The sequence below is a fragment of the Coregonus clupeaformis genome, chromosome 15, assembly GCF_020615455.1.
Source record: "Coregonus clupeaformis isolate EN_2021a chromosome 15, ASM2061545v1, whole genome shotgun sequence".
NCBI classification, from domain to species: domain Eukaryota; kingdom Metazoa; phylum Chordata; class Actinopteri; order Salmoniformes; family Salmonidae; genus Coregonus; species Coregonus clupeaformis.
This window is the reverse complement of record NC_059206.1, coordinates 13,033,938-13,046,350: the sequence shown is the minus strand read 5'-3', so window position 1 is coordinate 13,046,350 and position 12,413 is coordinate 13,033,938. Positions and strand designations below refer to the sequence as shown.

Here is a 12,413-nt window from a genome sequence, read left to right as displayed (position 1 = left end):
TGCACTGTTTGGATTAATTTGTAGTGGGTGAACATGCACAGGTAGCCTACTTTTTGAAGTGATTTGTTTTACAATCAGATGAAAGCATTATGACTGGTTGTATTTATGCCACATTAAAATATTATTCATTTTTAGGTCCGTAAAAAATGTTCGTCAAGATACCCCCGAATATCACGGTGTAGTTCGCACTATCATCAATTCACTACCCTAGCACCTTGTTTGCAAACCATAACGCTAAAATATTACTGATTTCAAAACTGAAAGTCATCCAAATCTTTATTCATCACATCTTTCCCAGTCAAGATCATCTTTGCTCGAGCCCCGAACTTCAGTGGTGGAGTTCATTTTTTCATGGCGCGGTGCCCCGGGTGATTGGAGAGTTCACTTAAGGACCAATGGAATGGTCTAAATGGTTATTAAATTAGATATTTCTTCTTCTATACAATGTTGATCCCGTACAATAAAATGAGTCCCAAATTGAAGGGGAACAGATTGTTTTCCATGAAATCAGCCAAAACAAGCTCAATAACTCAATGCATGCACACACTACTATTGAATATGCATTTATCTGTATTGTAGCCGGCCGCGACCGGTAGACCCATGGGGCGGCGCACAATTGGCCCAGCGTCGTCCAGGGTAGGGGAGGGAATGGCCGGCAGGGATGTAGCTCAGTTGGTAGAGCATGGCGTTTGCAACGCCAGGGTTGTGGGTTCGATTCCCACGGGGGGCCAGTATGAAAATGTATGCACTCACTAACTGTAAGTCGCTCTGGATAAGAGCGTCTGCTAAATGACTAAAATGTAAATAGGCCTAGGCTACATTTTGATTTACTCAGTTTATCAATAGACTAGAGACTTACCATTCAAATAAATTATTATTGTTATGTAGTTAGATTGGTTTAAAAAAAAAAGTCACATTGGTTGTATTGTTGATTCATTAATGCATACATAAAAAATCGATCATTTCTAATGTAATGATATTGAACTCAAAAGATCTGTCTGGATCAAGTGCCATTCTGTGACTATGGCTAATACGCCTTCTGTTGTTCCCTTGGTATCGTGATGGTATCAAGTATTACGATATTAAATCTGGTACTGTTATCAAAGTCAAAATTCTGCTAAGGTGACAACACTAATGCTTATACACAGTGCAGTAGGCCTATTAAGCGAAAATACAAAACAGAGACTGGAGGTGAGCGAAGACTAAGGAAGTGTCGTTAAACCAGGTTTCATGTCTCTTCTTCATGCTCTCAAATAGAGCAGTAGTTTTGGTTTGGGATTATCCAAAGGACACCATTGCCACCAGGTGTTCATAAAGTGTAACAACCGCCTTACATTTATTATGTTTTTTAAACACATTTGATACTTATACAACACAACTCAGTTAAGCATAACAATCATTCATTCAACAAGAATCCAACACATATAGCAGCAAACAAAAGAATATACATGTATTTACAATTCATATCACCTTTGACCTTTCATAGCCAAAGCTACAGTTACCACCTTTGTATGACAAACTCTTCAGCTGTTATTATTGGTCATTCACATCGTGTAATTGGTGCATCGTTGCAACTTTGTTTTGGTGCATTGTTAGAAGATGACTTTTTTCTGGGTGTATCGCAGTATGGTACGTTTTCCAGAAGAAGGCTCTCTCTAGGTCGGAGTTCTGTGAAATGAAAGACACAGAAAACACTAGAGGCTACATTTGAAAAATAAAAACACCTGTGGGCATAGCCTATAACCCCTATTCATATCATTCTTATATGACTGCTGTAATTGTTGTGTTTCTCATTACCCAATGTGCCCAAAAAAATATATAGCAAAATGTTTTCCATTTCTTGGTGTATTAGACTTGATTGTTTAAAGAAAATAACTTACGAATCCTATCTTCAGCTACATGCTCGGCTTGTATGACATCTTGACGAAGAAACACTTCCACACCAGCGGCCATTTTAATCATCTGGAAAAATACAGTAGAAATATGAACAACAATATCTCTCTATTGTGCTGTCTCTAGACACATAGAAAAATGAAGCAGTTCACCTACCAGTTATCAATATGTAAAATAAAATAAAATAAATAAATAATTGGTCATTTAGCAGACGCTCTTATCCAGAGCGACTTACAAGAGCAATTAGGGTTAAGTGCCTTGCTCAAGGGCACATCGACAGATTTTTCACCTAGTCGGCTCGGGGATTAGAACCAGCGACCTTTCGGTTACTGGCACAACGCTCTTAACCACTAAGCTACCTGCATGCTGGATATGTAGACTAAGCTTAAAACCAAGAGTGCTAGGTTATATCACCGACAAGACTCACTTTCCTGATGAATGAATGCAAAGCCTACTATACCTGATTTATGTTTTCCTCCAAAGTCTCATTTTTGTTTTTCCTGAATTCCTCATTTATCTTTTGTCTTGCCGCTTTAGGGGGTTGAAATAAAAAGCTCATTAGGTCAAACAGCTGTTACAGTCACTGCTACTACATGTATTGTATAGTCAGTCCCTCCAGGATTTCGCAGGGATTTTTTGTGATATTTGCAGGGGAAAACGCTTGATTTTGCAGCAGCAATTCTGACATTTTGCACTGCAATATGCAACGATTTTGTCCAATTTGTCATGAAAATGCACTGACGAGGGAAAGAGTTTGTTGACATGTGGTTTGATTGAACCATTTTATGCAGTAAATGTGTGGTGATTGGTTGAAATTGCGAGCCTTCTTGTACTGCGGTGATGGGTCAGTTTTATGCGATAATATTGCGATGACTTGACTGTTTTATGCAAAAATAATGCGCTGATTGGTCAAATTTGCAAGCCCTCGCATAATATGCAGGAAATTGTTGATTTAGAAAAAAAATGTAGGATCACAGAATACTGCAAGGACTGTAAAGTGCATGGGTTGGCAACAGGCATGATTTTCTTTGGTAAAAAAAGACTAAAATCACCAGGAATTCAGCTAAAAATGTGTCTAATTTAGGAAACCTGTTCCCAAGTACTCCCACAAAAAAAAAAGAGAGACGTGATCATGTCTCAATTTAATCAAGGTACTTTTTAGGCTTAGTTGTGGTCAATTTGCAACTTACTAATTATTATAATTATTTTCCATCCACCCAACCTTTCGCTCCGACGAAAATTGGTCAGCGGCTTAATCTAGTTGCCTACTCCTGGTATTATGCTAACCTTCATCAATAACATTCTTTCTCATTAAACATTAGTCAATTCACACATTATTGATTTAGCTACATACAATTACATTATCTTCTAGTCCAGTGTTTCTTAATCCTGGTCCTGGGGACCCAAAGCCAGGGTGCACAGTTAGTTTTTGCACTAGTTCACGAGAACCCAAGGGGGCCCACAGCTTCCTCCTCTTGGGTTCTCAGCTGAAGGTCTGACTACATGTGGCCCACAGCTTCCTCCTCTTGGGTTCTCAGCTGAAGGTCTGGCTCCATGTGGCCCACAGCTTCCTCCTCTTGGGTTCTCAGCTGAAGGTCTGACTCCATGTGTCCCACAGCTTCCTCCTCTTGGGTTCTCAGCTGAAGGTCTGACTCCATGTGGCCCACAGCTTCCTCCTCTTGGGTTCTCAGCTGAAGGTCTGACTACATGTGGCCCACAGCTTCCTCCTCTTGGGTTCTCAGCTGAAGGTCTGACTCCATGTGGCCCACAGCTTCCTCCTCTTGGGTTCTCAGCTGAAGGTCTGACTACATGTGGCCCACAGCTTCCTCCTCTTGGGTTCTCAGCTGAAGGTCTGACTCCATGTGGCCCACAGCTTCCTCCTCTTGGGTTCTCAGCTGAAGATCTGACTCCATGTGGCCCACAGCTTCCTCCTCTTGGGTTCTCAGCTGAAGGTCTGACTCCATGTGGCCCACAGCTTCCTCCTCTTGGGTTCTCAGCTGAAGGTCTGACTCCATGTGGCCCACAGCTTCCTCCTCTTGGGTTCTCAGCTGAAGGTCTGACTCCATGTGGCCCACAGCTTCCTCCTCTTGGGTTCTCAGCTGAAGGTCTGACTCCATGTGGCCCACAGCTTCCTCCTCTTGGGTTCTCAGCTGAAGGTCTGACTACATGTGTCCCACAGCTTCCTCCTCTTGGGTTCTCAGCTGAAGGTCTGACTCCATGTGGCCCACAGCTTCCTCCTCTTGGGTTCTCAGCTGAAGGTCTGACTCCATGTGGCCCACAGCTTCCTCCTCTTGGGTTCTCAGCTGAAGGTCTGACTCCATGTGGCCCACAGCTTCCTCCTCTTGGGTTCTCAGCTGAAGGTCTGGACCACAGCTGGCTCCATGTGAACTACAATCCCAACGCTAATTTAGAAACTTTAATAATCCTCCATCGCGATACGGTTTTGAAAACATAAAGCTCTCTACTTTCACAAATGCAAAATATACACTTACTGTTCACTGTTTTAAGCTATTTTAACACAGTTGCAGCAGACAGTATTTTTCAGTGACAACACTATTCTGGCGTGCTTCTTCGGACACGCTTCAATAGCTAATTAGAACAGGTGGTTGCCTCAGTGTTACATAAACAAGCACTGTAACATGGAGATATGGCTATGTGGGCACCCTAACCTTAACCCTATAAAGGTGTACAGTAATTTAACTTTAAATTATTCTTATTTTTCGCTGATGTGAAAGTTAAGTTCCAAATTTTTCCAAAACCTTATCGAAAGCAAGGCATATTGACGTAGACAAAGCTTCGGGACAGCATAGGAGCGTTGGTGCATTTGCCTCGGGCGGCAGACAGGTTTGTGAATAGACAATATACACTGACTATACCAAACATTAGGAAAACCTTCCTAATATTGAGTTGCACCCCCTTTTGCCCTCAGAACAGCCTCCATTCGTCGGGGCAAGAACTCTACAACGCGTCGAAAGCATTCCACAGGGATGCTGGCCCATATTGACTCCAATGCTTCCCACAGTTGTGTCAACTTGGCTGGATGTTCTTTTGGTAGTGGACCATTCTTGATACAGACGGGAAACTGTTGAGCGTTACAAACCCAGCAGCGTTGCAGTTCTTGACACAAACTGGTGCTCCTGGCACCTACTACCACGTCCCGTTCAAAGCACGTAAATATTTTGTCTTGCCCATTCACCCTCTGAATGGCACACATACACAGTCCATGTCTCAATTGTCTCAAGGCTTAAAAATCCTTCTTTAACCTGTATCCTCCCCTTCATCTACACTGATTGAAGTGGATTTAACAAGTGAGATCAATAAGGTATCATGGCTTTCACCTGGATGCACCTGGTCAGTCTGTAATGGAAAGAGCAGGAGTTCTTAATGTTTTCTATACTCAAGTGTATGTTTAACATTACCATCTATCTAGCACTACACAACTGATTCCACTTATTAAAGCTAATCAACTGTCTACTATCTAGCTACTCATTTGATAATAGTTAACTACCTGTCAATGCTCTGTTATCTTCTTTGAACACATCCATCCTTGTTCTGTGCAGTGCTTTGAACACTCCGAGGACCTATGTAAAGAAACAAGGAAACAACCTTTAACATACAACCATCTCTATTGCACTACAATAACACTACAAGCAATGATTCATTACCTTCTTGATGGCCTAGCCAAGGACTAGGTAAGTTAGCTAGCTAGCTAAATAGTTAGATAGCTAATATAGCCAGCTAGGCTAGTTTCCTAGCTAGCTCAAATGCTGAAATATGTGAGCTGGTTTATTTTATACAGATATCCAGACGAGCAAAAATTATTATTTTTATATTGTATACAGACGTATAGAAATATTTAGTAAAGCAACAATATCAAATGCTTTGGAAGCAATATATAGTACAAACATTAACGTTTTCACACTCACCTTCAAACGAGAAGCCATCTTGACTTTACAACTGTACGAACTCGACTGTAAGCACCACGCAATACAGGCACACTGCAGCGTCAGAGAGCGTATGAAATCATAAAGAGTGATAGAGGCCTCTAGTGGCCAAAAGGCCGACTTTGCATGGGCAGCGCCATTGAGGGCTTCCACCATTTTAAATGTGGTCAACTGGGTGGGAGTTCCAACTTCATTGACTGATCCCTCCTGTTGACCCTGTTGGAGCAGTAGCGGTGCGTGGGTAAAATCACTGGGGAAGCCAAGCCAGTAAAAAAGCCATATTACAACCTCTGTTGTGATATTTGCGTTGTTTGCTCTATGACCCATTAATTCATAGGCCACCATGATATACAATAAAGCTGTGACAACAAAAAGACAACAGTCACACAGTGGCGTAATAAATTCAACTACACATACGTTTGTTTCATCACAAAACCGGAGAGCAACATCTGTCTGATGAAGTCCACAAAGCAAATATTGCACATAATAAACAGTTATATGACCTGCAGCATGGTCAAGCAAGTTAACGTTTGACAGTTTACTAAACAACCATTGATTTAGAACCACGGAGTTACCGCAAGTCAGCACAAAGACAACAGGAGCACTGCCTCCGCTATTCCAGCACCATTTCAACTTAAACATAATCAAATCAACAAGGCTATATATACTTAGTTTAATACACTGAAAACAAACTTAAAGATACCAAAAACAATTTAGTTCAATCAATGTTGCTAAATATCGTCTGTCCATAGTACTGATTTCTGTCTGTCTGTGTGTGTGTGTGTGTGTGTGTGTGTGTGTGTGTGTGTGTGTGTACCGTGCGTGCGTGCGCAAGTAAAAAATTAAATATTGACTCACCCTACATGTAGACTAGTTGAACACCAATGCCATCCTCCTCTCATTCAGGTTGGCAAAACGGTCTATGGCTCTGTCATACAGTACGCTTTTAGTTTTTGTTGTCATAGGCTACCTAGATAAAATGCTTGCTAGCCTGACTTCCTCGCATGGGCAAATATGAACCAGCTAAGTTAGCTAGCTAGCTAATGTGAGCCTACTAGGCTACATCTAGGCTACATATGGAACTGCAATCATCTCAAGCCAGTGGCACAATATATTAATTTATGGTTAGATCAGAATCGCCGTCATAATCATTAGCCTGTACAGAGAATTAAGTCAAAACCACAAGTCCAAATCCACATCTCCATCCATGGCTTAGGAAAGGGCCAATTTACCAAGCTAGCTACTGCTTAGGATGTGATTTTATCAAGGGAGGCCAAACGCTTGCTGGCATCAATCAATCAAATGATACCGCGGCAACACGTCATACTCGTTTGTTCCAGACAGCAACAGATACATGGGCTACACATACTGAGACAGAGGGGGCGCTGTTTCCCCCGCTCTGATGATTTCTCCGGTGAGATTCAGCCACTTGTGAATTGACGGAAAATTATGAAAACACAGAGAGAAAATGTTGTTGTGGAGATGGAGATAGCCTTAATGCCGCTGCCCATGCTGTCACAGACGCTATAATGGTGCAGATACAAAGATGAGTCCTCTAATTATCTTTCCCCAGGTGTTGCCTCAGGGGGTGCTGCAGATGGAGTCAGGGGAGTTGTCGGAAGTTGGTTATCGAAGGAATGCGTCTTGTGTGGATCTGCGTAGCTGGGCGCCTATAAAGAAGGGTTATCTCTGGAGTGGAGTGGCGCTAGAAGTGAGTGCAGAGGATGTATCTGAAGAAGTAGATGCAGGGGTTGGTGCACGCCGACTGACCCGTATGGTGGATGGAGTGGTTGGTGCACGCCGACTGACCTGTATGGTTGATGGAGTGGTTGGTGCATGCCGACTGACCCGTATGGTGGATGGAGTGGTTGGTGCACGCCGACTGACCCGTATGGTGGATGGAGTGGTTGGTGCACGCCGACTGACCCACAAGGTGGATGGAGTGGTTGGTGCACGCCGACTGACCCGTATGGTGGATGGAGTGGTTGGTGCACGCCGACTGACCCGCAAGGTGGATGGAGTGGTTGGTGCACGCCGACTGACCCACAAGGTGGATGGAGTGGTTGGTGCACGCCGACTGACCCGTATGGTGGATGGAGTGGTTGGTGCACGCCGACTGACCCACAAGGTGGATGGAGTGGTTGGTGCACGCCGACTGACCCGTATGGTGGATGGAGTGGTTGGTGCACGCCGACTGACCCACAAGGTGGATGGAGTGGTTGGTGCACGCCGACTGACCCGCAAGGTGGATGGAGTGGTTGGTGCACGCCGACTGACCCGTATGGTGGATGGAGTGGTTGGTGCACGCCGACTGACCCACAAGGTGGATGGAGTGGTTGGTGCACGCCGACTGACCCGCAAGGTGGATGGAGTGGTTGGTGCACGCCGACTGACCCACAAGGTGGATGGAGTGGTTGGTGCACGCCGACTGACCCGCAAGGTGGATGGAGTGGTTGGTGCACGCCGACTGACCCGTATGGTGGATGGAGTGGTTGGTGCACGCCGACTGACCCACAAGGTGGATGGAGTGGTTGGTGCACGCCGACTGACCCGCAAGGTGGATGGAGTGGTTGGTGCACGCCGACTGACCCGCAAGGTGGATGGAGTGGTTGGTGCACGCCGACTGACCCGTATGGTGGATGGAGTGGTTGGTGCACGCCGACTGACCCGCAAGGTGGATGGAGTGGTTGGTGCACGCCGACTGACCCGTATGGTGGATGGAGTGGTTGGTGCACGCCGACTGACCCGTATGGTTGATGGAGTGAGGAAGCCCACTCCATCCATTCTTTTGTTCTTTGAAGAGAGTCTCTTCCTTCGCATGTACAGTACCAGTCAAAAGTTTGGACACACCTACTCATTCAAGGGTTTTTCTTTATTTTTACTATTTTCTACATTGTAGAATAATAGTGAAGACATCAAAACTATGAAATAACACATATGGAATCATGTAGTAACCAAAAGTGTTAAACAAATCAAAATATATTTTAGATTTTAGATTCTTCAAAGTAGCCACCCTTTGCCTTGATGGCAGCTTTGCACAATCTTGGCAATCTCTCAACCAGCTTCATGAGGAATGCTTTTCCAACAGTCTTGAAGGAGTTCCCACATATGCTGAGCACTTGTTGGCTGTTTTTCCTTCACTCTGCGGTCCAACTCATCCCAAACCATCTCAATTGGGTTGAGGTCGGGTGATTGTGGAGGCCAGGTCATCTGATGCAGCACTCCATCACTCTCCTTCTTGGTCAAATAGCCCTGGAGGTGTGTTTTGGGTCATTATCCTTTTGAGAAACAAATGATAGTCCCACTAAGCGCAAACCAGACGGGATGGCATATCGCTGCAGAATGCTGTGTTAGCCATGCTGGTTAAGTGTGCCTTGAATTCTTAAATAAATCACTGACAGTATGACATGCAGAGATCATCCGTTCACCTACTCTGGGTCTCACAAAGACACGGCGGTTGGAACCAAAAATCTCAAATTTGGACCCCAGACCAAAGGACACATTTCCACAGGTCTAATGTCCATTGCTCGTGTTTCTTGGCCCAAGCAAGTCTCTTATTATTATTGGTGTCCTTTAGTAGTGGTTTCTTTGCAGCAATTCGACCATGAAGGCCTGATTCACGCAGTCTCCTCTAAACAGTTGATGTTGAGATGTGTCTGTTACTTGAACTCTGTGAAGCATTTATTTGGGCTGCAATCTCAGGTGCAGTTAACTCTAATGAACTTATCCTCTGCAGCAGAGGTAATGCTGGGTCTTCCTTTCCTGTGGTGGTCCTCATGAGAGCCAGTTTCATCATAGCGCTTGGTGGTTTTTGCGACTGCACTTGAAGAAACTTTCAAAGTTCTTAACATTTTCCAGATTGACTGACCTGTCTTAAAGTAATGATGGACTGTCGTTTCTCTTTGCTTATTTGAGCTGTTCTTGCCATAATATGGACTTGGTCTTTTACCAAATAGGGCTATCTTCTGTATAGCACCCCTAGCTTGTCACAACACAACTGATTGGCTCAAACGCATTAAGAAGGAAATACATTCCACAAATTAACTTTCAACAAGGCACACCTGTGAATTGAAAGGCATTCCAGGTGACTACCTCATGAAGCTGGTTGTGTCACACCCTGATCTGTTTCACCTGTCTTTGTGATTGTCTCCACCCCCCTCCAGGTGTCGCCCATCTTCCCCATTATCCCCAGTGTATTTATACCTGTGTTCTCTGTTTGTCTGTTGCCAGTTCGTTTTGTCTCGTCAAGCCTACCAGCGGTTTTCCCCTTGCGCCTGTAGTTATCAAGTTCCTGTTTTCCCAGTTTTGACCATTCTGCCTGCCGTTCTGTACCTTGTCACACCACCCTGGATTATTGACCTCTGCCTACTCTGAGACTGCCTGCCATTCTTTACCTTTTGGACTCTGATCTGGATTACTGACCTCTGCCTGTCCTTGACCTGTCGTTTGCCTGCCCCCTGTTTTTGTAATGAACTTTTGTTACTTCAACACTGTCTGCATCTGGGTCTTCTCCTGAAATGTGATAAGTTGAGCGAATGCCAAGAGTGTGCAAAGCTATCATCAAGTCAAATGGTGGCTATTTGAAGAATCTCAAATATAAAATATTTAGATTTGTTTAACACTTTTTTTGGTTACTACATGATTCCATATGTGTTATTTCATTGTTTTGATGTCTTCACTATTATTCTACAATGTCGAAAATAGTAAAAATAAAGAAAAACCCTTGAATGAGTAGGTGTGTCCGTTGAGAAGAGTGGAAGAAGGGAGTAACGTGTAAGGGCTGTCCAGCATGTCTCCTATCTGGAGGCGTTGAGAAGAGTGGAAGAAGGGCGTAACGTGTAAGGGCTGTCCAGCATGTCTCCTATCTGGAGGCGTTGAGAAGAGTGGAAGAAGGGCGTAACGTGTAAGAAACCACGGTGGTTGGATTAGAGAAACCGGTAAATGTTACTCGCCAACAGGATCCTGACATGTTGCATGTTAAAAAGGTGGACTTTATTGTTAAAAGGTATTGTTTATTGCATTACTACTCCTGAGTGGCGCAGTGGTCTAAGGCACTGCATAGCAGTGCTAACTGTGCCACTAGAGATTCTGGTTCGTATCCAGGCTCTGTCGCAGCTGGCCGCGACCGGGAGACTCATGGGCGGCGCACAATTGGCCCAGCGTCGTCCAGGGTAGGGGAGGGAATGGCCGGCAGGGATGTAGCTCAGTTGATAGAGCATGGCGTTTGCAACGCCAGGGTTGTGGGTTCGATTCCCACGGGGGGCCAGTATAAAAACATATATATGTATTCACTAACTGTAAGTCGCTCTGGATAAGAGCGTCTGCTAAATGACTAAAAATGTAAAATGTAAACATTAGTTATATATTGCATTGGAAATCTGATAAAATAGGCATCGTTGTGAATGCGGCTGAATGTTTTTTTGTGACTCAGGGATTTTACATTAGAGGCATTACAAGGAATCCTGTCGACAAATTTTCCGTCCTCACAGGCCCCTGAGCCTGTGTAGGGATGTGATTTGGACTATGACTGAAGAAGTGGGATGGTTTTTTAAAATGTATTTTATTTTTGAATTGTGTTGTTTTTTGCAAAAGAGACAGGTTGACGTCCCGTCCTCCTAGACCGTCGGCCTGACGTTAGATCAGTTAGGGTCAAAGTAGTGGAATGAGGTGGTGATTTTAAAAAATTATGAAATAGTGGTATATACACTGAGTGTACAAAACATTATGAGCAGCTGCTCTGTCCATGACATAAACTGACCAGATTAATCCAGGTGAAAGCTATGATTCCTTATTGATGTCACTTTTTAAATCCACTTCAATCAGTGTAGATGAAGGGGAGGAGACAGGTTAAATAAGTATTTTTAAGCTTTGAGATAATTGAGACATGGATTGTGTATGTGTGCCATTCAGAGGGTGAATGGGCAAATGGGCAAGACAAAATATTCAAGTGCCTTTGAACGGGGTATAGTAGTAGGTGCCAGGCGCACTGGTTTGTGTCAAGAACTGGGGGGGTCAACTCAATATTAGGAAGGTGTTCTTCATGTTTTGTACACTCAGTGTAGGTGTAGGGTGAGTTGGTGGTGCAATTATTTTATTTTCCCCTTCTTTTTTATATCACAAAATGTAACGTGATCGACCACACACTACAGCACAGTAGGTGGCTCCATGGACAAACAAAATGTGCAAACGCCATGATACCAAAGAAGAAGAAGTCCTCTATCTCTATGTATAAAATTGAGGTTTACCAGAGGCGTATTCGTTCTGTTGCAAAATGTTTCTTAAACGGAAGCGAACAGAACAAAACGGGGAGGGACCTAGCTGAATTTGTCCAATAGAAACTCTCGTTTTAGTTGCTGGACTAATGATTACACCAAAGATTTGTATAACTAACCCAAAATCAGTGATGGAGAAAGTACTCAATTGTCATACTTGAGTAAAAGTAAAGATACCTTAATAGAAAATGACTAAAGTAAAAGTGGAAGTCACCCAGTAAAATGCTACTTGAGTAAAAGTATTTGGTTTTAAATATACTTAAGTATCAAAAGCAAATGTAATTGTTAAAATATACTTAAGTAT

General features: G+C 43.6%; 1 protein-coding gene across 1 annotated transcript; it reads right to left on the bottom strand.

Moving 5' to 3' along the window:
- Positions 1-1,306: 1,306 nt before the first annotated feature.
- Positions 1,307-5,930, bottom strand: lyrm7 (LYR motif containing 7). Its single transcript, XM_041897343.2, has 5 exons — positions 5,820-5,930; positions 5,402-5,474; positions 2,354-2,424; positions 1,881-1,962; positions 1,307-1,668 (listed from the first exon to the last, which is right to left on the bottom strand). Exons 1-5 carry the CDS (start codon positions 5,835-5,837, stop codon positions 1,541-1,543), a joined length of 372 nt encoding a protein of 123 aa, XP_041753277.1. The 5' UTR covers positions 5,838-5,930; the 3' UTR covers positions 1,307-1,540.
- Between the last annotated feature and the right edge of the window lie 6,483 nt (positions 5,931-12,413).